Consider the following 24693-nt stretch of genomic DNA (forward strand, 5'->3'; position numbering starts at 1 on the left):
GGCGTCTCACCAGAGACCCCAGGTATAGTCCAGCAGAGCACTTGAAAGCAGAAACCCAAGAAGCAAAGCAGGTGGCCTGCATCCAAATTCAAGAAATGTAACTCACTCAATTGTCACTCTGGCCAGGCCTGAGATTTCCAGTCAGTCCCCTACACTCTAGCCTGAGGACAGTACCTATTAGGATGAGACCATATAAGACATGGATGAAGGCCCTGTCTGACTGCCACTGCCATTAAGAACAGCATTATAGATGGGTGCCCATGGCGCATGCCTGTAATCCTAATCAGGATGCTGAGATCTGAGGACCATGCTTTGAAGCCATCCTAGGCAGAAAAGTCAATGAGGCTCCTTATCTCCAATAAAGCAACAAAAAAGCCAGAAGTGGAGCTATGACTCAAGTAGCAGAGTGCTAACCTTGAGCAAAAAGCTGAGGGACAACTTCTAGGATGGTGGTGTGGGGAAAGACTAATACCACAAGCCCCTTTAGGACAGGTGCTCTCACTTATGCCCATTTCCTTCAGAGCATTGCATAGCCCTCACCTTACTGACTTGCCTCTCCCTGTTTTAACACAGGATATTCACTTGGCCAGTCTATCTTGCAGCATCCCTAGCAAAGCAGCTTTTTCTCTGGGGTTTAACCAAGGAGCCAATACTGTCTGTGATTGGTTAACTGTGCACAGTCCAGAATCAATGATACCTGGGGTCCATCTGGCTTGGCCATCTACTGTTGTAGCTTACAGCGTATTGTTCAACACTTCTGTTTTCTTATAATAGTTCTTGCTCATGGGTCCTAACGGTCACAATAAAATAACTAATAGGGTTACTTGTGTACACACACACACACACACACACCACTGCAACAGTACTACAAGGGAAACAAGGCAACTCAACAGGGAGCTTCAGGATTCAAACATCTACCACATCCTAAGTATTTCCTGTTCCTTCTTAAGTAATTATTAATATTATTCCTATTTTGGTGCAAGTACTGGAGAGTGAACTCAGAGCTGGGACACTGAGCCCCACTCAACTGGGGACTGAACTATCCCTAAGCTTTTTTGTTTTTGTTTTTTGTTTTGGGTCTGGTCATGGGGCCTGAACTCTGGGCCTGTGCACTGTCCCTTAGCTCTTCAGATCAAGGCTAGCACTCTACCACTTGAGCCACAACACCACTTCTGGCTTTTTTCTTTTATTACTTATGTGGTGCTGAGGAATGGAACTAGGGCCTCATGCATGCAAGACAAGCGCTCTACCACTGAGCCACCTTCCTAGCCCCTCCTTAAGCTTTTTCTGCTCGAGGCTAGTGCTCTACCACTTGAGCCACAGCACCACTTCTGGCTTTTTTCTTTTTTTACTTATGCGATGCTGAGGAATGGAACCAGGGCCTCATGCATGCAAGACAAGCGCACTACCACTGAGCCACCTTCCTAGCCCTTCCTTAAGCTTTTTCTGCTCGAGGCTAGTGCTATACCATTTGAGCCATACCTCCAGTTCTGGCTTTTTGCAGGTTAATTGGAGATAAAGAGCCTCACAGACTTTTCTTTCCAGGCTGGCTTCAAACCAGGACCCTCAGATCTCAGACTCCTGAATTGCTAGGATTACAGTGGTGAGCCACCCGCACCTGGGTACAATCTGTTTTTTGAATGTTTTTTTGAATGTTTTTTATATCTATTAGATATGGAGATTAGGAATCTCTGCTGCTCTCTTTTTTTCTTAGCTGTATTTTCTTTTTCTTAGCCCCTTCCTTAAATGATTCTTTATTATTTATTTATTTATTTATTTTTATTTATTTATTTTTTGGTCAGGGGTCCTGAACTCTGAGCTTGGGCACTATCCCGCAGCTCTTCAGCTCAAGGCAAGTGCTCTACTGCTTGAGTCACAGTGCCACTTCTGGGTTTCTAGTGGTTTATTGGAGATGAGAGCATCATGGACTTTCCTGCCTGGGCTGGCTTTGAACCATGATCCTCAGATCTCAGCCTCCTGAGTAGCTAGGATTACAGGTATGAGCCACTGGCGCCCAGCCCTTAAACAATTGATTCCCTATCTGGTAAGAGGAACAATGATTTCACCTCCTAATGAGTAGGTTGTCACAGATAGCAGTCTGTGAGCATGAGACCTGGCATATAATAACTACTTACTGAAACAGGCATGACCTGTAAGGGCAGAAAGAAAAGGAGCTAATGAAGGGGACTCCAGGAGTACAAGGCAGCTCTTCTCTGATAACACTAAGAGCTCCCAGAGGTCAGGAATAGAATCCTCAGATCTATGACCCCACATGGACAATAGGCTGATTCTCTACATATCTGATTTCACAGCGATCTTAGTACCAAGAGTGGCTCCTTTGTGCCAGGACAGGAAGGAAGGAAGAGGACGGGGGGGCCATAGACAGGCAGCTCCTGAAACAGATCACCAGGTGACAAAATGAAGACAAGAGTATAATCAGGAGACCATCACATCCTCTGCAAGCTTCTCCCACCAGAGGCCAGCAGCAGAGGAAGGCAGACAGCCCACTGTGGGTGAACATGAGCACCACACTGGGAAGGCCCAGAATGGTGAACCAAAGAAATATAGGAAGGGGAGAGCTTTGGAGATGTATATCAGCTCTGACTTTTACCAATCTTGAGATTGCTCCTCATGGTCCTCAATTTCCTTATCTGTACAAGGTGGAAAATTATCATCTTGATCAAATACAAGGACAGGGGAGCCCTTGTTCCAAAGAGAGACATAAATGGTAGTCATGTTATGGAGATTTTTTTTCTGAAGGTAAAAACTAACCTCCTAGCCAGATACTAGTGGCTAATACCTGAAATCCTAGCTACTCAGGAGGCTAAGATCTGAGGATCATGGTTTTCAGCCAGCTCAGAAAGAAAGGTAAGTCTTTGAGACACATAGCTCCAAATAACCACCAAAAAGCCAGATGTGGAGCTGGGACTCAAGTGGTAGAACACCAGCCTTGAGGAAAAACAAACAAACAAAATCTCCTGGCCTTGCATTTAAGACCTAGCCCTGCATTCAAGCCCTAGGATCCACAAGAAGGAAAAAAGGAGGAAAAAAAAAAAACTCTCCTCAAACAAGAATACAAGCTAAGAGGTTTTCAGCTGAATGCAACTAAAATAAAAATGGGAGAGCCCGTTGTTTCCTGAGGATGACTATTTATGAGGCCAATTTCATTTTCAAGTGCTAATGAGTCCCCAAAGCAGACCCATGTACAGCCTGGAGTCCAGAAGAGTGGGAAGACACCCAACCCAAACTTTGTGGAAGCTCCAAGGACACTTGTGGCGCTCAATCAGAGTGTAATGATCAGAGCAATAATCTAAATAATGAACAAGATAAAGTGTGGTGGAGGGGAGGAGAGAGAAGATACAGGTGGAAAGGAATAGTACTTAAGTTTTTTGTATTTCCTCAAGACAAACTTCTGTCTGGAATAGATTAATTCCATCTATATATTAATGTGGATTACTAATTAATGAGTTAAAAATGCTTTCAACACAAGAAGTGCTAAGAAAATGCTTAAAAATAATGAGTCTCTGGGTATGTCTCCAAAAGAAATATGCTAGCTTCTGTAATTTTCTCTCTCTCTTGTAACATTTAAAATGTTATGGTTTGCCAGGCATTGGTGGCTCCTGCCTGTAATCCCAGCTACTCAGGAGGCTGAGATCTGAGAACCGAGGTTCAAAGCCATCCCAGGAAGGAAAGTCCGTGTGACTACTATCTCCAATAAACCACTAGAAAACCTGAAGTGGCACTGTGGCTCAAACAGTAGAGTTCTCGCCTTGAGCTGAAGAGCACAAGGACAGTGTCCCAGCCCAGAGTTCAAGCCTCACAACCAACCAAAAAAAAATATTATGGTTTGAAGGAAATGGAAGGGAATCATGGAAATTCACTTAAAGCACAAAATCAGGAAATTGGAAAGCCTGGTCAGGTAACTAACTTCCTTGAAGTCCTATGAACACTATCAATGCACATTCCCCAGTGCGCTGAGAGCGCTGTTGCACACATCTGAGCTGCAGTTCATTCTTGGGATACTTGAGCATAGATGATGTCTTGAGTGTCTTCATAGCCCTGCCACACAACACTTTACCAGGTGCACAGCAAACAGTCAATAATATGTTACATCACCAGGTCTTCTCAAAAGAGATGGGCATGCCTAACTATGCAGGAAGCTGAGATCTAAGGATAGAAGTTCAAATCCAACACAAACAGAAACATCAAAGAGACCCTTACCTCTAATGCATCAGCAAAACCCTAAATTGGAGGTATGGCTTAAGTGGTAGAGTACCAGCCTTGAATGAAAAAGCTAAAGGACAGCACCCAGGCATTGAGTTTAAGCTCTAGTACTGACACAGAAAGAGATAGATTGGGAGGTGGGGGGGGGGGGGGGAGTAAAGTTTAAAAAAGGAAGAAAAAGATTTTTGGCATTGGAGAACTATGAAGGCCCACGGACTAGGTGATCAAGGTCAAATTGACAGTGAAAATACATCAACTTTGTGCTAAGAATGGCATTTACTTCTCTGGTTTTCTCCTCCCAAATCCATGAACTTCAATCTAAAATCAAAAACACATGAGATGAATCCCAACAGATTCTAAAGCATGTCTGACTAGGGCTCCTCAAAACCATCCAAGCTGCCCCCAAACAAGGGCAGTGTCAGAAGCTGTCACAGCCAAGAGGAGCCCAAGAAGCCATAGCAACTCAATGTGAAGAGGTTTCCTGGAAGGATTTTACAGAAGTAGAAACAAGCCTGAGAAGACCCAGAGCCCAGCTAAAGTCTCACAGACAGAGCAGGAACCCCAACCTTCCCTCATATCCACTTGGTGAAAAGATTCTCACTGACAAGCTGATGATGCTTTCTTTACATGTACAGTGACAAGACCTTTGTAAATTTGTCACTGAAATGCAATTCTCAGAAGTGGTGCTGTGCCTCAAGAGGTAGAGCGCTGACCTTAAGCTGAAGAGCACAGGGACAGCGCTCAGGCAAAGAGTTTAAGCCTCACGACCACCACCAAAACAACCAAAAAACAACTAATAATCCTAAAAAATGCAATTCTCCTTCTCTGGAAACCCCAACTTCTCTTGAACACAAGTCCTGTATAATTTGGCACTGAAGCACCTCATGGACCTCAGAGCATCATGTAGCGAGAGTCAAAACTGAGGCCCAAAGTGGGAGCCAGTGTTTTCCCAATTTCTAGTTTAGGATCTGGTGCTCTACTTGGGCTGATGCTTCAACACTGGCCAGATCCAAAACTCTCCCTTCTATCCTGCACACACCAAGAACCAGTTTAGGACTCTGGGATAAATTCAAAGACCAGCTTCTGGTCTTTGCTAGCATTGTGGCTGGTGTGGTGCAAGGACATATGTGTGGAAAGTGGTTTGGTATTTAGCTACATGTCCTTTTGCCATGGGACACTATGCCAGGGCCACACAGAAAGTCCATCCCTGGCAGGGTAAGGATCCAGACATAAACACACAGCTTTCAAGGGGCTAGGAAGGTGGCTCAGTAATAGAGTGCTTGCCTCACATGCATGAGAACTTGGGTTCAATTCCTCAGCACCACATAAACAGAAAAAGCTGGAAGCAGCAAGTGGTAGAGTGCTGGCCTTGAGCTGAAGAGCTAAGGGACAGCACCCAGGTCCAGGGTTCAAATACCAAGACTGGAAAAAAAACACAAAAACAAACAACCACCACCACAACAAACAAAAACAGCTTCCAACTAGGGTGTGTGGAAAAGGCAAAGTTCTGCAGGCTGGCGAGGTGGCTGCATTTCCTTCCCCTGTGTGGGCCCCATCCATCAGCCTCCCTGAGGGATCTCAGCTACTTGTAGGGCACATTTTCTAAATGTGAACCTGTTTTTCTTATGAGAATCAAAGTGCTCCAACTAACTGCAAGATCATAAATACTCAAAAGTGACTGTTAATAGCAGTGGCAGTTTGCAAAATACCAAATGGCAGCAAGAAGTGGATGTCATAACTTACTTCTTTGCTCTCCCATGTTCACAGAGGTGTTATGCAGGGTGTTTTTTTTTTCCTGGTGGTTCTCTTTTTTGTTTTGTTTTTTAAGTGATGAGATCTTCTTTCAAGTAGGTTCACAGGGGCTCCCTGGGACTTCAGGCAGATACTAAAAAGAAAACCAAAGAAGCCTACAATTCCAAGCCTAAAAGCTAATTTAAAAAATATGCCTAATATCCCAATGCTAGTGGCGCATACCTGTAATCCTAGCTACTCAGGAGGCTAAGATCATTAAATTATGGTTCATGGCCAATGCAGGCAGGGAAATCTATGAGACTCTTATCTCTAATTAACTAGAAAGAAATGTAGGAAGTAGAGGTATAGCTTTCGTGGTATAGCACCAGCCCTGCATGAAAGAAGCTAAGTTTACCATTCTTTTACACATGAAAAAAATCAGGTCCCAAAAGGTCATTTGTCCAGGCCACTCAGCTACAGGACAAATTGGGAGATGTGAACAGAAGGTATCTAACTTTAGAACTCAGGGCATGGCTCTCACCCTGCTACATTCCCAGTCAAAGCAGACCAAAGAAGGATGGAGGACCTCAGCAAAAACCATCCCTGTGGCCATGTATTGTGGTACTCAGGAAACAGAGGCAAGAAGAACACTAAGAGTATGAGGTAAACATGGGCTACATAGACAGATCCTGTCTTAGAAAAACAATCCTTGTGCACAGGAGCAGCCTAGGGACTATGTGAGTATCACATTATGGGAACCTGTCATTATTAGCTCAATGAACAAAAGGATAAACTTTTAGAAAATAGCCAAGATCCCTATATGAAATGGTGGACATAGAGGCCTAGTTTTGCCACCCACTGTCTTTTTGGCCTTTGTTCCTTTATCACTTAAATGGTGCAAATACCACCTTCTCATTGTTAAGACAATTTTGGTGAGCTCACATATGTGAAAAGTTCTTTGAAAAACACAAAGTGCTGTATAAATTGTGTTATTAATGAAAATCTCTAAAAATTAAGTCAAGTTGCTAAAATTCATTCTCTCAGATCCCTTTTCCAGAGGCAGAAAGTGAGGTGAAAAGAGATGAAAATAACTTGCCTAAAGTTCCAACATTGAGAAGGAATGTCACATACATGGCAGGAGGTCTGGAGTGTCATTTGTTCTTCCTGCCCTCCAGTCCATCCTGTTTACCACTGCACACACACATGCAAATACACACACACACACACACACACACACACACACACACTCCCCTCTTTAGCAAACAAAGGTGCTGGGCAAGTAATTGCTAGGCCTCAGAAGGAGGACACTAGCACTTCTAGTGTCACTGCTGTGACCTTTGACCAAGAGGAGAACTTTCAGCACTAGAACAGAGCTTCTCCCATACAGATAACATTGGGGAGAGCAGAGGGTCAGCAGCCCAGTACTACTGCCAACAGTAAGGAAATAACTCCAAGTTCCTCGTACTTGCAGAATCCTACACACTAGACCATTTTCCTCGGTCCCCATCTCCTCTATTTTCTGACATTCAGTAACATTGTAGAAGGATAAGTTACAGAATCCTACAATCAGGGTTCATAGGAACTCAGATCCTAAGGATTGCCTACTCTAACTCCTCCCATCTGGCATTCCAATTTCCTCCAGTTTCAACTTTGAATTCTTCCAAGGATGGGGAGCTCACTACTTCAGGACCAGCTGACACTCCCACACACTTACCGAGATTCCATGATAGAGCAAGCACACAATGTAGCAGGGATGAGGCACATGAACCTTCCTCAGGACTAGCCACAGGGTAGAGGGGCCCAGTACAAAGTGACAACACAGCACCTTTTGTTCAAATATTAATACTTTCCAGATAGCAACAGGAGAAGGTTAAACTAAGAATAAGCCTTTTTCTGCGTCAGCCCTAGAAATTGAACTCAGGGCCTGGCACTGCCCTGGAACTTATTTTGCTCTAGGCTAGCACCCTACCATTGAACCATAGCACCACTTCTAGTGTTTTGTTGTTGTTGGTTGTGGGGCTTGAACTCTGGGCCTGGGCACTATCCTTCAGCTCTTCCGCTCAAGGCAAGCACTCTACCATTTAAGCTACTGTGCCACTTCTGGTTTTCCAGTGGCTTACTGGAGATAGGAGTCTCATGGCCTCTCCTGTCCAGGCTCACTTTGAACCTTGATCCTCAGATGCAGCCTCCTGAGTAGGTAGGATTACAAGTGTGAGCCACCAGCACTTGGCCACTTCCAGCTTTTCCTTGGCTAACTGGAAATAAATGTCTCATGGACTTTCCTGCCTGGGCTGGCTTCAAAACAATGATCCTCAGGTCTCAGTCTCCTCAACAGCTAAGATTACAGGCATGAGAGACTAGCGCCCACCCTAATTACAAGCCTCTGTGCCTCTGCATTGCTTCTGATATTAAATTCAGTGGGCCTGAATTCATCTATTGGCTAATACTACTAGTCATTTACTTAGTTGAGGTAATGATATCAATTTCTGGGGCATAAATAAGTTAACTATTTAGGAATCTTAGAATTCAGAGTAAACACCATTTTTGTGCCTCAAATACTACAAGTTGCATTTTAAGATGTGCAATGAGGGGATGGGAAGGTGGCTCAGTGGTAGAGTGCTGGTTTTGCATGCATAAGGCCCTGGGTTTGATCCTCAGCACCACATAAGAGAAAAAGCCAAAAGGGGCACTGTGGCTCAAATGGCAGAGCACTAGCCTTGAGATGAAGATCTGAGGGATAAGGAGATGTGAGGGCAGGGATGGGAGGGGAAAAACAAAGGAGGAGGCAACAATACTTGATAAGAAATGTACTTATTACCTTGCTCATGTAATTCTAACCCCTCTGTACGGTATTTTCACAATAAAAAAATATTAAAAAAAAAAAAAAAAAAGCAGAGGGATAGTGCCCAGGCCCAGAATTCAGGTTCCATGACCAAAAAAAAAAAAAAAGTGCACTGAAATGCATGCTAAAGTTACACACTTAGGTACAGAAAGAGTTTGAGGAGTAAGTAATCTGTACATCACCTCATTCAAAGCTGCAGACTGCTCTTCAGCTGCTGGCTCCTGACACCTCTGCAGACCATGAAGGCACCAGGCAAGAAGAATCACAGCCATCACTGAGGCTGGAGCCAGTTTTGTGGGATCCAGTGTTGAGTTGCTGGAAGGCAGGGAGAGGCTCCTTAAAAAATATGAAATTAAGGCACTGTCAGAATACATCAGTAAGTGATGACATGTCACCCCATCTGGACTGTCCCATTGCAAGATCCCCAGCACCACCGAAGAGGAGGATCCACCAATATATCAGATGGCCAACTGTTAAGAGATTCTCAGAGTGGAAGGAAGGGGGCTCAGGCCTATGGTGAATATGACACTGGCCACCACCCAAACTCAGCGTGTTAAAAGTTATGGATTAGATTGAACTGGTAAAGAAAGTAGAGCTAGATTGGTACTGGTGACTCACACCTGTCATCCAAGCTAGTCAGGAGGCTGAAGGCTGACAATCATGATTTAAAGGCAGTCTCTTCAGAAAAGTCCATGAGCCTCTTATCTCCAATGAAACAGAAAAAAAGCTGGAAGTGCAGGTGTGGCTCAAGTGGGAGAACATCAGCCTTGAGAAAAAAAGCTTGGTTGACAAAGTGATGCCTGGAGTTCTAGTCTCAACTCCAGAAGGGGAAAAAAAGGAAGGAAGGAAATGGGAAGGGGAGAGGGGGCAAGGGGATGAGGGAAGAGGAGGGAAAGAAGGAAGGAAGGAAGGAAGGAAGGGAGGAAGGGAGGAAGGGAGGAAGGGAGGAAGGGAGGAAGGGAGGAAGGGAAGAAGGGAGGAAGGGAGGAAGGGAGGAAGGGAGGAAGGGAAGAAGGGAGGAAGGGAAGAAGGGAGGGAGTGAGGGAAGAGGAATCCAGGACACAAGAACTATCCTGGGATATGGAAGGGGCTAGTGTGGATATGAGACATTGAAGAGTTAAAAGTGGCTTCGTTTAGAAGCAGTAACCCTTCTGCTGCTCATATTAACCTTAGGCCCACCTGAATTGCAGAAACCGTCTTGTTTGTGCTGAAACTGCTAAACCATAGATTACTTGAACAAAGCTACTTTGAAGTCAGGCCCCACTTTGTACTATAGCTGGCCTTGGGTCCCCACAAACTTCAGGAGATGACCAAGCTGGCCCAAGATAAACAGACCCTGTGAACAAACCCAGACCACCAATTATCCCAGCTACAGCTTATCAGAACCCAACTAGCCAGGAAACTCCCTGCTAAGCTTTAACTGCTCTGGAATGCCCTTTAAGACCCAGCCAGTTTGATAACTCCCTACAACCCCTTATTGCCTTGGAATGCCCTGCTGACACCTCTTGTTGCCTTAAATTTGTCAGTCTGTGATTTCTTTTTTTTCTTCTCCTTTTATCCCTTTGTAGTTTTTGCCTTTATAAACACTGTGAAATTTCAGCTCGGGGCTTCCTCCTAAGTTCTGCTGAGTCAGTGTGTGGGACAAAGCCGGAGCTGCAGCCCACCTGAATAAAGCCTTGCTTTTGAAGTGATCTTCTTGGTGGGGGTCCTGCAACAGGCGTACAACCACATGAGTTTGAGTTCCAGCCAAGCCTGGGTGGGAGAAGCTACTCTGCCTGCAACCTTTTTCTCACCAATGCCCCAAGCACTATTGCTTCTCCATATATTTGCTTATACTTGCTTTCTCTAGTTCTGAAGACAGAAATCAAACCCAACTCAGCTTAGCACCTGCTAGCTAGGAGCTTCAATTGTATTCTCCCCAATGTATCCTGGGGAGTATTTCCATCGGGTCTTGCCATTCTGGTCCACTGTAACAGCCCAGCCTTGATGCCTAGCCCTGAGGGCAGAGATGGGGGAACACCCTGACATCTTGATTGTCCTTTTCAGAAACATGGCAGGCACTTGACCAGTCACAGATTGATGAGTGACTGCTACACAATGCCAGAGGTGAAGAAGGGCTGGGGTACAAAGACTGACTGGAGTAGCATTCTGAAAAAGCCATAATCTCTGGGAAGTAGAAGTGTGGCTCCAGTAGGAGAGAACTAGTAATGTGCAAAAAGCTAAGTGGGAAGCCCTGAGCTCAAGCCCCAGTACCAGCACCAATCAATCAATGAGAAAAGAGCTACAATGTGCTCTCAGTGCCACTGGTGATGTGCAGGATAACCCAGCACCAGGGCTTTGGTGCCACACACTGTCTCTAAGAAGCCAGCAGAGATAGCAGACACCATGTCCTTTTTGCTGAGCTTCCTGTAACACAGACTCTTGCAGGAGCAGCCTAAATTCATTTCTTTTTCATTTCCTTGGAACACCACTGCTGCTAAACTAGGACAAATCCTAGAACAGGCCACCCACCTGCCCACCCACCTGTAAGGCAACATGGATTTAACCTGACACCAGGAGATCTCATCTGAGAGCATCCAATTATCAAAGCCAATTATCAAAGCCAAAAAAAGTTAAAAAAAAAAAAAGCCCAGGACACAAAGGATAAATCTGGAGTGAAGATGTGCTCCTTCTTGCCAGGCCCAAAGAAACATAGGTCCCATGGTTTCCTTACTTACAATAACTAGTATATGTCAGGGACAAGCAGAAAAGGTCAAAAGCTATGTACATATGACCAAATAAGATGATGTCAAGCGAAATGAACCCCAAGATAGGGACACAAGTTTTGTCTTTTTCTTTCTTGCTATGGTTTCTAACGTATTTATAATGTACCATGTGATTTTTTTTTTGTTTCTTTGTATGTTCTTCCCCCAAGGTATACCCCCTGTTTTCACTGTATTTGATGTCAATGCCCTGTATCTTGTATATACAGTTTTCTAATTTGGGGAGGGAAAGGGAAAAAACAAAATATTTAAATAGGGATACAGGTTGATCCATTGTAACAATGAGATGTACAAGACACTATGTTGAAAAATGAACTTTACAATTTAGGCATGGGTAGGGGGTGTGGGGGTTATGGAGCGTATTTGTGGAGGTGGGAAGGAAGGGATGGTAGGGGAAAAGCAAAAGAGGAGGCAGCAATGCTTGATAAGAAATGTACGCATTACCTTACTCATGTAACTCAACCCCTCTGTACAGCATTTGTACAATAAAAAATGTATTAAAAAAAAGATGTGCTCCTTCTCATCAATAATGCTCTTAAGCATTTAGGTGTTTTCATATCTATTACTTCAACTATTCTTATAAAATTTTCCTGAAAATACTCCAAATTATAGAGCTCAGAGATAATTGTCCTCATTTTACAGATAAGGGCATTGAGGTTCAGAAAGGCTCAGAAAGTGGGCTGGTGCAGGGTTCAAGTAGTAGAGCAACTGAATAGTAAGCAGCAGGCTCTGACTTCAAATGCTAGTACAAACAAAAAAGAGACAGAGGAAGGAAGGCATGGAGGGAAGGGGAGGGAAGGAAGGAAGGGGTCAGGGCTGACATGAAAGGAGGGTAATGAATGATCCCACACTCTAACCACTCTACAATATTCTCTATTCTGCATTCTAAAGAAGTTTGAAAGAGGGGCTGGGAAGATGGCTCAGTGGTAGAGTGCTTGCCTTGCATGCCTGAGGCCCTGGGTTCGATTCCTCAGCACCACATAAGCAAAAAGAAAAAAGCCAGAAGTGGTGCTGTAGCTCAAGTGGTAGAGTGCTAGCCTTGAGCTGAAGAGCTGAGGGACAGCGCCCAGGCCCAGAGTTCAGGCCCCACAACCGGACCCAAAAAAAAAAAAAAAAAAAAAAGAAGTTTGAAAGAATGGTTTGATAGTACCTACTACAGTTTCAACTGTCAAGGGCCTTTGCTTGCTAGGCTGGTACTCTACCAAAGACTGGTACACTACCACTTGAACCATACTTCCAGTACTGCCTTTTCCTGTTTTTTTCAAGACAGGAGTCTATTCACATCTTTTTTTTTTTTAAATGGATACTGGTACTTGGGCTTGGACTTAAGGCCTTGTGCTCTCACTTGTCATTTTTCCTCAACTCTGCTGTTCTTGAACCACACCTCCACTTCTGGCTTTTTAATAGTTAAACAGAGAGAAAAGTCTCACAGATTTTTCTGCCTAGGCTGGTTTCACACTGTGATCCTCAGATCTCAGCCTCCACATTAGCTAAGATTATAGGCATGAGCTACCAATGTCCACCTTTTATCTATTTTTCTAGAGCAGCTCCAGGGACTCCTTGAGATTTATCTGCCAAGTAAGAAAGTTTTATTCCTAGGAAAATTCTGTCCCCATGTTCTCAGAGCCTGTCACTACCTCCCCCACAGCCTATGGGAACCTTGTCCCAGACTCCCTATGTTAGCAAAATGAGCTCCCTTCCCATAGTTTAATACACTCCTTCTCCTCTCCACAGCTGAGCATGCTCCCTTCTTAGGCAACACTAGGCCCATTTAAAAACACAGTAAATAATCAGCCTCCACAAACTTAAGATGGCATTTCTCTGGAGCAGCTACAACCATATAAGGCAACAAGAGCCCCTTAGTGTGACCTTCAGGTCTGGGCAGATGCAGGGCCTCTTATCTATTATTTGGACAGCAGCCTAGTCTGCCATGATGAAGCCCCTGGCCCTCACCAGGGTCACTACCTCCTAGTCACTTGTATCACCTCTTAATCCTCCTAGGTTATACAGGTCACCTCAGAAAATACCAGATGATTCTTCTCACTGCTACCCTGTGAGAAGGGGTCTTGCCAGCCCCCCTCCCAGCAATAAACCTACCTTTGTTCTCTGTACCTACCTGTCTCGTGGTTCTCTGACAAAGTGCAAATACTGCTCTTTTTACCTAAAAATCATTTACCATCCCTCTAAATTACCTATACTCCCCAACTCCATGGTGCAGAGCATAGGTGAAGTGATTTCTGTTTTTAAATCTCATTGGATTGTGGGTTGATCACCTCCTATGGTTCTTCCAACTACAAAATAGGATGAGTATATCTTTGTCTCCAGTTGGTTGATCTCAGCAGACTTAAACCTTTGGAAAGAAAAAGGGTTTCTCTTCACCTTATGTGCTTTTCAGAGACCACTTTTATAGTAAGTGGTCTGTTTAGTTCCTTAACAGTATTCTTAATTGTTGGGTGCCAGTGGTTCACACCTGGAATCCTAGCTACTCAGGAGGCTGAGATATGAGGATGGCAGTTTGAAAACAACCTGAGACGTCTGTGAGACCTTACCTCCAATTAACCACCAAAAGTCAGAAATAGAGATGGGCCTCAAATGGTAGAGCATCAACCTTTAAGCAGAACTAAGCAAAAATGCTCTGGCTCTGTGATCACACCCCAGTACTGGCACAAAACAACAACAACAACAAAAAGTCCGCAGTTCCAATAACCACTGTCATATTTATTAATTTGCTTGTTTACCACCTAGGTGTCTCTTCCACAAGAATGCAAGGCACATATCTTGCTGGTTACATAGTTGGTACAACAATAAATGTACTGAATGAATGAATGAATGAATGACTCGATCCATCAAACAACCAATGAATCAATCTTATTTGCATTTGACCACTGTCTAAAGCCCACAATATCTCAATTGCAATAACCAAATTAGGTACAATAGTCAAATAACCTCATGAAGTAGGATAGATAATAGCTTTCTATTTTTCTTCAGCATAAAAATAAAATTAGTGCACAGAAATGGAGGGACAGAGGATGAACAAAAAGCAGTGGTAAGCCTGACACCAGTGGTTCACACCTGTAAGCCTAGCTATTCAGAAGGCTGAGATCTGAGGATCACGGTTCAAAGCCAGCCCGGCCAGAAAAGTCCATGAGACTCTGATCTCCAATAAACCATTAGAAAACTGGAAGTGGTGCTGTGGCTCTAGCTGCAGAATGCTTGCCTTTATCTGAAGAGCACAGGGATAGCGCCCAGGTCCAGAGTTCAAGCCTCACACCGACAAAAAATAAATAAATAAATAAAACAGAGGAGAAAGCTGCAAATACATGAAGGCAGGAGCCAGCTCCTCCCTAGAGCCTCCCTCTGCTACCATCCATTCTGCTTTCCACTTTCTCAGACCTCTCTAAGAAGTCTGTCTCCCTTCTCATGATCAGTCATGGAGCAGAGCATAACTTTTCTGGCAGATGTAAACTTCTAGAGTGTACATCAGGGGCTGCACCTTGGATCCCTTGTGCCATTCATGATGTCAAGCACACAACAGGCTCTCAAATGGCCTCCAATTCTGTCACACTCCTCCCCTGAAGAGCTGGAGTCTGGTTCTCTTCCTGCACAGAGGTAGCATTTCAGATATTATTTCTAACTTAATGAATAGAGCTTCTGCCCCTGCCCGCGGGGTCGGTCAACAAGGGCTCGAAGAGGAACTGACCTGAATGAGAGACAAACCAGACATGAGGAAGGAGACCAAGACAGGGTTCTGATCAAGGTCTCAAACTTTATTTTTTACACAGCAGTATATATAGCACGCTGAGCAGGGTAATTAGCATCAGCAGGTCAATAGGGTTGCTAGGCACCAAAACTGCAAAGTGTATCTTGCAAAAGGTCATAGGTGGGGAATCTTCAGAAGGTGCCAATCAATGTTGTCATAGGTAAGTTTTAAGGCTTAGTGGCTCTTCTTTTTTTGGGTCCAGTCGTGGGGCGTGAACTCTGGGCCTGGGCGCTGTCCCTTAGCTCTTCATCTCAAGGCTAGTGCTCTACCACTTGAGCCACAGCGTCACTTCTGGCTTTTTTCTTTTTGCTTATGTGGTGCTGAGGAATCAAACCCAGGGCCTCAGGCATGCAAGGCAAGCGCTCTACCACTGAGCCACCTTCCCAGCCCAAGGCTTAGTGGCTCTTATGTAAAGTGGTGGAGGTTCTTATGCAAAGTGGTGGTGCCAAGCAATGTTTTCAAACAGGGTATCAATAGGCTCCAAGGCTTAACAGCTCTTATCAAAGGTAGTAGCTGTGTTTTCTAGCAAACAGCACTTGGTTCCCAGCAAGCTTCAAGTATCATGGACATGTTCAGAGACTACATTTAGGTCAAAGAGGGAATAGAGCTGTCAGCTTGATCTTTTCCTCCTTCCTGAATCATTTGGTCTAGGGAAATCAAGCTACAACACAACACTGTGAGCAGACCACCCAGCTCCAGTTGAGACCCCAGAAGGGTGAAGAGCTAGATATCATGACTACAATCTCACACGAACCAGACCACTTCATACAGCAAAGTGCAAATCCCTGACCCACAGAAACTATGAGGTGTTTGTTCTATAAGTCACCAGATTCTAGAATTTGTTAGGAAAAGTGAGGAGAGGAGCAGAAGGGAGGGAAGGGAGGGAAGGGGAGAGAAGGGAAGAGGGAGGGAAGTGGGGGAGGCCTCTAGCAAAAGCTAAATCACACAGCCCAGACATACTCTGCTCCAGCCAACTCTGCTGGAAACTAGTTTCACCTCTTGCTCTTTCTTTTCCAGCCCCAAAGCCCCGGGCAACCACACAGCCCTCCTGGAACTATGCTCTTCCTGCCCTTTTACATTTGCTTTTTCCTGGGGGAGTGAGGAACGGGGAGGGTCCTTTTGCTCTTCCTAACATCCTTTTTCCATTTTATTTGTTCTATTCAATGCATTTTAAATTTTGGATTTTTCACAGCCTTTATATATATTGGCTGTGACCATTCCCCACATTCATTTGATCATTCCCTCCCCCCACCCCGCCTCATCTATCTACATTTAATGTTTTGAACCATATGGACCAATTCGAAGTTTGTACGTGGGCTGGGAATATGGCTTAGTGGTCGAGTGCTTGCCTAGCACACATGAAGCCCTGGGTTCAATTCCCCTGTACCACATAAACAGAAAAATAAGAAGTTTGTGTATATATGTGTGTGTGTGAGTGTATATGAAAGAGACAGAGACACTGACAGAGAGAGAGACAGAGGGGGAGAACAAGCATTCCATGTAGTAAGAGGCAGGTGGTTTTCATGCAGTCAATGTGGCTGGGAACAGAGGTGGGGAAGACAGGAGAGGAGGGGACCAGGAGTAGTTTCCTACAGGAGAGCCAGGGGCATTATTCACATTTCCAGAGATCACTATGACTGATGAGTAGAGAAAGTCATAAAAATACCACAGGTCAAGCACATCTTTGCCTCAATTTCAAAATCTAAAACATTAATAACTTCTTAAATAACTCATTTAGCAACAAAATCTGATCTAAAAAGACACGTGTATTAATAGTCTTTATTTATCCAATTCATGTGTTGTCTGAATACATTTTGGCCATGGGGGGAGGGAGGTGCCTGACCACAGGGAACCAAGGCTATTCCACAATACACTGTATGCACTGTGCCAACATTCCTAATTTTAAGAACACTTGTGTGGATGTTGCAGACTGAATGCTTGGGTCCCTTCTGCCAAATTCACCAATGTGCCAGAATTTGGGGTGATTATTTCATGAGGAGGGAGCCCCAAGAGTGGGATTAGTGTCTTCATGAGAAGAAACAGGAGCTCTCCCCTGAACACTGTCTTCACCCCTAATTGTTAATTGCAAAAAAAGCAATTAGCTATAAACTAGCACCTTGACCATGACCTTGACTCTGGCAGCCTTGAGCTCAGACTTTCAGTTTCCCCAACATGAGAAATACAAGATTCTGTAAATCCTCTGTTCAAGTTCTGTTCTCTCAGCTCACACTGACAAAGACCACCAATTATCAATATTTTAATTCTCTGCTGCAACACAACCATCATTGCCCACTATGCAGAATGCGATACAGCCATTCCAGATGTTGACCTTCCAACTACCACAGTGGTGTGAGACCCTTCAGGGGGAGGATGGTGGCCAGGCATGGCCTCTCCAGGTCCAGCTCCTGGCAGAACAACTGCTCTATTTAGCTGTGCACAGGATGGAGATCAACATCATCCAACACCAACATCTCACACCACCAATTTCCTTCCCTATGCCTTAGCAGAGCTTTCAGTAAGTTCTCCGCCACTAGGTAAAAAGCATGGCTTTCCCCTCTCCAAGTCGCACTTGGACTCTTTCTTGAGAACTCTGCCACGGCCCTGAGCAGAAGGTGTTTGGAACCACTTCCTCAGCCATGTGATGGCAACTCAGATAGTGGCTGCTCCTACAGCTGATATTCCTATGTCCTTTACAGTTTTTTTTTAAATTTTGGTGCCAGTCCTGGGGGTTTGAACTGAGGACCTGGGTGCTGTCCCTGAGCTTCTTTGGCTCAAGGCTAACACTCTACCACTTCAGCCATAGCTCTATTTCTGCTGCCCAGACTGTCTTCCAATTGCCATCCTCAAATTTCAGCCTCCTGAGCAGCTAGGATACAGGCTTGACCAACTGGCTCGTTAGCAAATCTCTCATTAGTCTATTCTCTTGTTTTATAGTTAAAAAATCCTCTGCGTTAACCTGGTTGAAGCCTGACTCTGAATTCTAAAGTGTGTCCACTACAGAGGGTCTAGGTTAAGAGAACCCACACTGGGCATAACAATGGCATCACTATCACAGTTACTAAGCACCAGGCACTATTCAAAGTGTGTGTGTGTGTGTGTGTGTGTGTGTGTGTGTGTAAACTCATTTAATCCTAAAACCTATCCCCTGAAGCACTAAGTAGTATAATTATGTCCATTTTATTGGGGAGGGTCAGTGCTAATCAGCCGGGACAGGAAAATCTGTGAGATTCTTTTTTTTTTTATTTGTCTGTCACGGGGCTTGAACTCTGGGCTTGGGCATTGTCCTTGTGCTCTTCAGCTCAAGGCGAGTGCTCTACCACTTGAGCCAAGGTGCCACTTCCAGTTTTCTAGTGGTTTATTGGAGATAAGAATCTCATGAAAGGTGAGCGCCCCCATGGCTCACGCCTGTAATCCTAGCTACTCAGGAGGCTGAGATCTGAGGATCCCAGATCAAAGCCAAGAAAGTCCATGAAACTCTTATCTCCAATAAACACTCAGAAAACCAGAAGTGGCACTGTAGCTCAAGTGGTAGAGAGCTCGCCTTGAGCTGAAGAGCTGAGGGACAGCACTCAGGCCCAGAGTTCATGTCCTATAATCGACAAAAAAAAAAAAAAAAAAGAGTCTCAAGAACTTTCCTGCGCGGATTGACTTGGAACCATGATTCTCAGATCTCAGATTCCTGAATAGCTAGGATTACAGACTTGAGCCACCAGCCCCCAGTGTCTGTGAGATTCTTATCTCTAATTAACTACCAAAAGAGCCAGAAGTGGAGCTGTGACTCAAGTGGTAGACCACTAGCCTTGAGCAAAAGAGGTTAGGGACAACACCCAAGCACAAAGCTCAAGTCCCAGGAGAACGTCTCCACTCTCCCTCCCCCCAAAAAATTAAAGAAATGACAAAAGAAAGAGATTAAGAAATGTATTCAGGCTGGGCAGTGATGGCTCACACCTGTTATCTTAGCTATTCAGAAGGCTGAGATCTGAGGATCATGCTTTAAAGCCAGCTTGGGCAGGAAAGACCATGCTAGATTATTAGACTTTCCCAGAAAACCTCACAGACATCCAGGTACAGAGAATAAAGAAAAGTTTATTGCCAGGAAAGGACCCGGCAAGAAACCTTCTCACAGGGGAGAAGTGAGAAGCAGCACCAGCTATGTCTAAGGTGACCTATATAACCTAGGAGGTTTAGGAGGGGCTAGAAAGGATGAGGAGGCAGAGACCCTGGTGTGGAAGTGTGGGCCAGGGGCTTCATAATGGAAGATGAGGATTTATGGCTACTGTCCAAATAGTAGATAAGGGGTCTCTCAACTGCCCAGACCTGAAGATCACTCTAAGAGGCTCTTGTTGCTTACATGGCTTATATGGTGGTAGCTATTCCAGAGAAGAGCCATCCCAAGGTAGAGGGTGTTGGAGGCTGATTATTTACTGCCTTTACCAAGTGGGCCTGGTGTTGCCTAGGAAGGGAACATACTAAGCTGTGGAGAAGGGAAGGAGTGTACTAAGCTATGGGAAGGGAGTTCATTTTGCTAACTGTCCATGAGACTCTTCTCTCCAATTACCCATCAAATTACCCATCCAATTACCCAGACACAGAACTGTGGCTCAAGTGATAAAGCTCTAGCCTGGACCAGAAAGGCTTAGGGAGAGCGCCTACGTTCTGAGTTCAAGTCCAGGACCAGCACCAAATAAATAAATCAATAAATAATGTATCTAAACACATATAACTAGGACAGTGATGTCTGGATCAAACCCAGACAAAACAGAGGTCTTGAAAGGTTGGTATTAAGGCAGAATGAGAATGAGGCAAGGAGACAAGGGGTAGTAAGGAAGGCAGTCTGAAAGGTACCACATGGCCTTTACTGGGCTCTCAAGGTCATGTCTGAAATTCACTGTCTGGCAGCAGTACAACAGGTCTGAAGGTCAGAGACTGGGTCCCTCCCTCTAGGAATATTGGAGTACCAGTCTGGGGCACATTCAGTATTCAGTAAGAAACTGATGGATGACTCACATGTAAATGAAGCAGAACCATAGACTCAGCCAGCAGCCCTCAATCAGGCTGAGACTGCACAGCAAGGCCTGGAACTGGAGTGTACACATCCTTCCCAGGATCATCCTGGGCTTCTCCCTGACTCACCTGGCCCAGCTATAAATGCCTGACAGAGGTAAACAAAACAATTAGTTGGCTGCATGACTTAGCTACTAAACACAGTATTCCATGAACTGCAAGGTAGACTAGGCAGACCCAGCTCTGCCTATGGCCCAGCTTCTCCCAAACCTGGGGACTTTGACTACACCTTGCTGTTTTCCCAGTCTGGACTGCTGTCTGTGCTGCACCTCTGCCTAGAATCACATGGCTTCCCACCCCTTCCCTAGCCTTTAGGGCCTGGCTGAATCATCACACTCAACTTGAAAAGAATAGTCAGCGCTTCCCTTTTCAGGAGGCCAGGCTCTCCCATGAACTTGCACACACCTGTACTCACAGAAGCCAGAGAGACACACTGCATTCTGGGATTAGGACTTCAGGCTCTGCAGGCCAGTCAGCATTTCAGCAGCCAGCTGTGTGGCCCTGAGTGAAGCATATCTCTTGCCCTATGCTTAGTACCCTCATCTATAAAATGGAGCAATTATGGTCCACATATTATTAGGCTGATGTGATCATGAGCAGGGTACCAGATACTGCAATCCTAGTTAATGAAGAGGCTTGATAAAGAGAGTCACACTTCCAAATCAATCCGGGCAGAAAAGTCTGCAAGATTTCATCTACATGGAAGGCAGTGTGTGCTTGTGATGTCAGGAAGAGCGGCAGTCTAGAATAAATGAATCACATTCAGGTATTCACTCAGGCAGGAAGTGAAATCCTATCATAAAAAAACAATCAGTAAAAAACAGGGCTGCAGACATGGTTCATTTGGCAGAGCACCAGCCTAGCAGAGTCCAAACCTCAGAACCCCCAGCCCCCTAGAGAAAAAGAACAATAATATAGAGAGTACTTAGTACTGCACCAGCAATAACTATTATATATGATGAATATCCTGAGCTCAGACGTTGCAGATTATTTGGCATCTGGATACCTGCAGGTGGGCACAGTAGATGAATGAAAGGATCCATTCTCTTTTAGCATCAGCTGCTGCTCTCCCTGGCTCCATGCTTCCTTCATGTTCCTTCACTTACCTTCTTGAGACATCTGTGCTTCCCTCATCCTAGGCTTACAACTACCCACAGCCACAAGAATCCTGCAAGTGGATTTTACATCTAATATCAGCTTTGGGTTTCAGTTGAAACACTAAATACAACAAGGAAAAGGTGCTTTTCAATTTTAATTTTATTTCTTCTTGTCATTATGGCTTTTTTGTTTTCTGGGTTGGCTAATGGGTCATTGGGAATTCAGTCACTGAAGTTGTTACTTGTTTTGGCTAGAAATGTTATTTATGTAATAAATACCAATATGGGGGATGATTAAAACACACACATTGACACACACACAAAAACAAAAACAAAACAAAACAAAAAACCTTCCCTCACTGCCTCCTGCCTCCCTGCCTCCTGAAGTCCAGCTTCTATAGCCCAGTCATCAAAGCATTGTGACCGGTCCCTTACCCACCACTGCAATTACTCTCTAGCAGATATTAACAGAACTTTCAGTGACTCGGCCTCACCCGTTATAGCTGGAATAGGCCCCCTCTTACCACGTGAGAGGCCCAGTCATACTGCATACACATGACTACAGTCTTGATCTTCTTAAGGACCACCTTAAAATTTACTCACTACTTTAGCCAGGCACAAGTGGCTCATGCCTGTAATCCTAGCTACTTAGTAGGCTGAGATCTGAGGGTCTTGATTCAAAGCCAGCCTTGGCAGGAAAGTCTATGAGACTCTTTTCTCAAATGAACCACCACATAACCAGAAATGAAGCTGTGGCACAGCACCAGCCTTGAGCAAAAAAGTTAAGGGACAGCACTCAGAGCCTACATTCAAACCTCAGTATTTGCATCAAAAACAACAAAAACAAACAAACAAAAAAACATCTTATCACTTGCAGAAGCCTTTTCAGATCTCCACAGCATAATCTCTTCATGGTAAAACATTCCACTGGTCTCCTCTTCCAGAGGGAATTATTCTATGTCCTGCCTTGCATGCTACAGCTCTGTCAACTCATTTGTGTTCCCTGTTACACTGAGAGTGTTTGGGTTTGTTTCTTTCTTTCTTTTTGCCAGTCCTGGGGCTTGAACTTGGCCTAGGTGCTGTCCCTGAGCTTCTTTTGCTTAAGGCTAGCACTCTACCACATGAGTCTCAGCAACACTTCTGGCTCTTTGTCTTTATGTGTACTGAGGAACCCAGGGCTTCATGCATGCTAGGCAAGCACTCTACCACTAAGCCACATTCCCAGCCCTGGGAGTGGTTTTTTATAACTACCACACAGAACTCCCCCAAATTTAGTTTGGATCCAGAACAAAACTGTTGGTATCAATGTAGATGGAACTCAGATCAACTGAGAGACATTGTAGTGGAGTGACAAAACGCAAGGACCACATATTCAGACAATGATGTTGATGGAAATCTCTTAATCAGGAGAGTGGTTTTAGTTAAAGAACACATATGGGCAGTGGGATTTGTTAATCCTCCATGGAAGGAAGGATCATTTGTAAGAATTAAAAAAGGAACAGAAGGAGCTAGAAGAGATCAAGACAGTTATCCCTACCTCTGGGATCGCTTGGTGTGCTTTGGCCAAAAGTAGCATAACCCGGGGCTGGGAAGGTGGCTCAGAGGCAGAGCGCTTGCCTTGCATGCATGAGGCCCTGGGTTCAATTCCTCAGCACCACATAAGCAAAAAAAAGAAAAAAGCAGGAAGTGACACTATGGCTCAAGTGGTAGAGCGCTAGCCTTGAGCTGAAGAGCTGAGGGACAGTACCCAGGTCCAGAGTTCAGGCCCCATGACCGGACCCCCCCCCAAAAAAGAAGCATAACCCCAATCTGACTTCGTCTTTGTAGGGGTAGTCTTTCCAACAAAGTAGCGTAGGATTAAGGCCCCACTCTATTCCAGCAGGAACACCCTTTAACCATGTTAATTACAATCACCCTGTTTCCAACTAAAGTCATATTCTGAGGATTGAGTCTTAGAATTTTAACAGGTTGTTACTGTGTGTGTGTGTGTGTGTGTGTGTGTGTGTGTGTGTGTGTGTGTGTCTCGTGCTGCTACTGCAGCTTTAATTCAGGGCCTGGGAGCTGTCCCTTCGCGTTTTCACTCAGACTTTTTGGTGTTAACTGGACACTAACTGGACATTGCTACCTGACCAGGCTTTGAACTGTGATCCTCAGATCTCAGCCTCCTGAGTAACTATGATTGCATGTGTGGGCCACTGGTATAACAGATCTTATTTGAGGAAACAATTCCATCTGTGAATCCGTTTACCCCTTCATGGGGCCTAAGGAAAGACTGAGTCACTGGGATGCAGCCTTTCTCCCTAAGAGACCTACCTCTGGTCCCAAAGGACCCTCACCCTAGCTGCAGCAAACACCTTCCCCCCAACACAGTAAACAGAGGCCCACATTTCCAAGAACAAAATCTTACCCCAAAGAGACTCTTTTGTGCTTAAAAAGACCATCTCAATTATGAAATTGTAACTCTCTATACATCATCTTTATTATGGTGGTAAAAAATGGTTTTATAAGACCATCTGAAGGGAGAGAACTAGACAGATCCTCACTCAGAGACACCACCCACAAAGCCATGTAGGCGAAGGGGATGGACAGATTGATGCTAATGGACAGTTTAAGAGGAAGTCAAAAAAAAAAAAAAAAAAAGAGGAAGTCAATCAGTTCAGGCCAGGAACCAGCTGCTCTTCCAGGAAGCTCATCCTTCTGAGGTATCTGATCTTACCTGAGGAAATGAAAGCACAAGAATGCAGCCTCCTGAGGGACAATGTGTACAGTGTCTCCTAGCACCAAGAGCAGAAAGACTTCCAAATGACATACAAGGGAACAGCAGCAGATAAAGAGTCCTGGATGCCCGGCATCCATTGCTCAAGCCTATAACCCTAGCTATTCAAGATGCTGAGATCCGAGGATAGAGATTCAAAACCAGATAGGGAAGACAAGTCCATTAGACTTTTACCTCCAATTAATCACCAAAAAGCCAAAAGTAGAGTATGGCTCAAATGGTAGATTCACAGTCTTAAGCAAGAAATGCTAAAGGCAACCAGGAGCCAGTGGCTCATGCCTGTAATCCTAGCTACTCAGGAGGTTGAGATTTGAGGATCGTAATTCAAAGCCAGCCTGGGAAGGAAAGTTTGTAAGACTCTCATCTTCAATTAACCACCAGAAAACCAGAAGTAGCAGTGTGGTTTAAGTGGTAGAGTACTTGCCTTGAGCTGAAGA

General features: G+C 44.7%; 1 protein-coding gene across 25 annotated transcripts in view; it reads right to left on the reverse strand.

The window, feature by feature from the left end:
* The window catches only part of LOC138820357 (protein FAM114A2-like), a 185184-nt gene that overhangs the window by 134732 nt on the left and 25759 nt on the right, over positions 1-24693 (reverse strand). For 20 of the 25 annotated variants that reach the window (XM_070012017.1, XM_070012016.1, XM_070011997.1 and 17 more), the window contains exons 2-3: positions 8980-9133; positions 5968-6109 (exon numbers count right to left, since the gene is read on the reverse strand). Coding sequence is in view for 5 of the 25 variants with exons in the window: in XM_070012000.1 (XP_069868101.1) it covers positions 8980-9133; positions 13752-13813 (216 nt within the window). In the remaining 20 variants the exon portion in view is untranslated. Of the gene's footprint in view, positions 1-5967; positions 6110-8979; positions 9134-13751; positions 13840-24693 lie in introns of those variants that run through there. The other 5 variants (XM_070012022.1, XM_070012024.1, XM_070012023.1 and 2 more) reach the window with 2 other exon arrangements.

The sequence above is a fragment of the Dipodomys merriami genome, unplaced genomic scaffold (assembly GCF_024711535.1).
Source record: "Dipodomys merriami isolate MVZ:Mamm:240054 unplaced genomic scaffold, mDipMer1.0.p SCAF_867, whole genome shotgun sequence".
NCBI classification, from domain to species: domain Eukaryota; kingdom Metazoa; phylum Chordata; class Mammalia; order Rodentia; family Heteromyidae; genus Dipodomys; species Dipodomys merriami.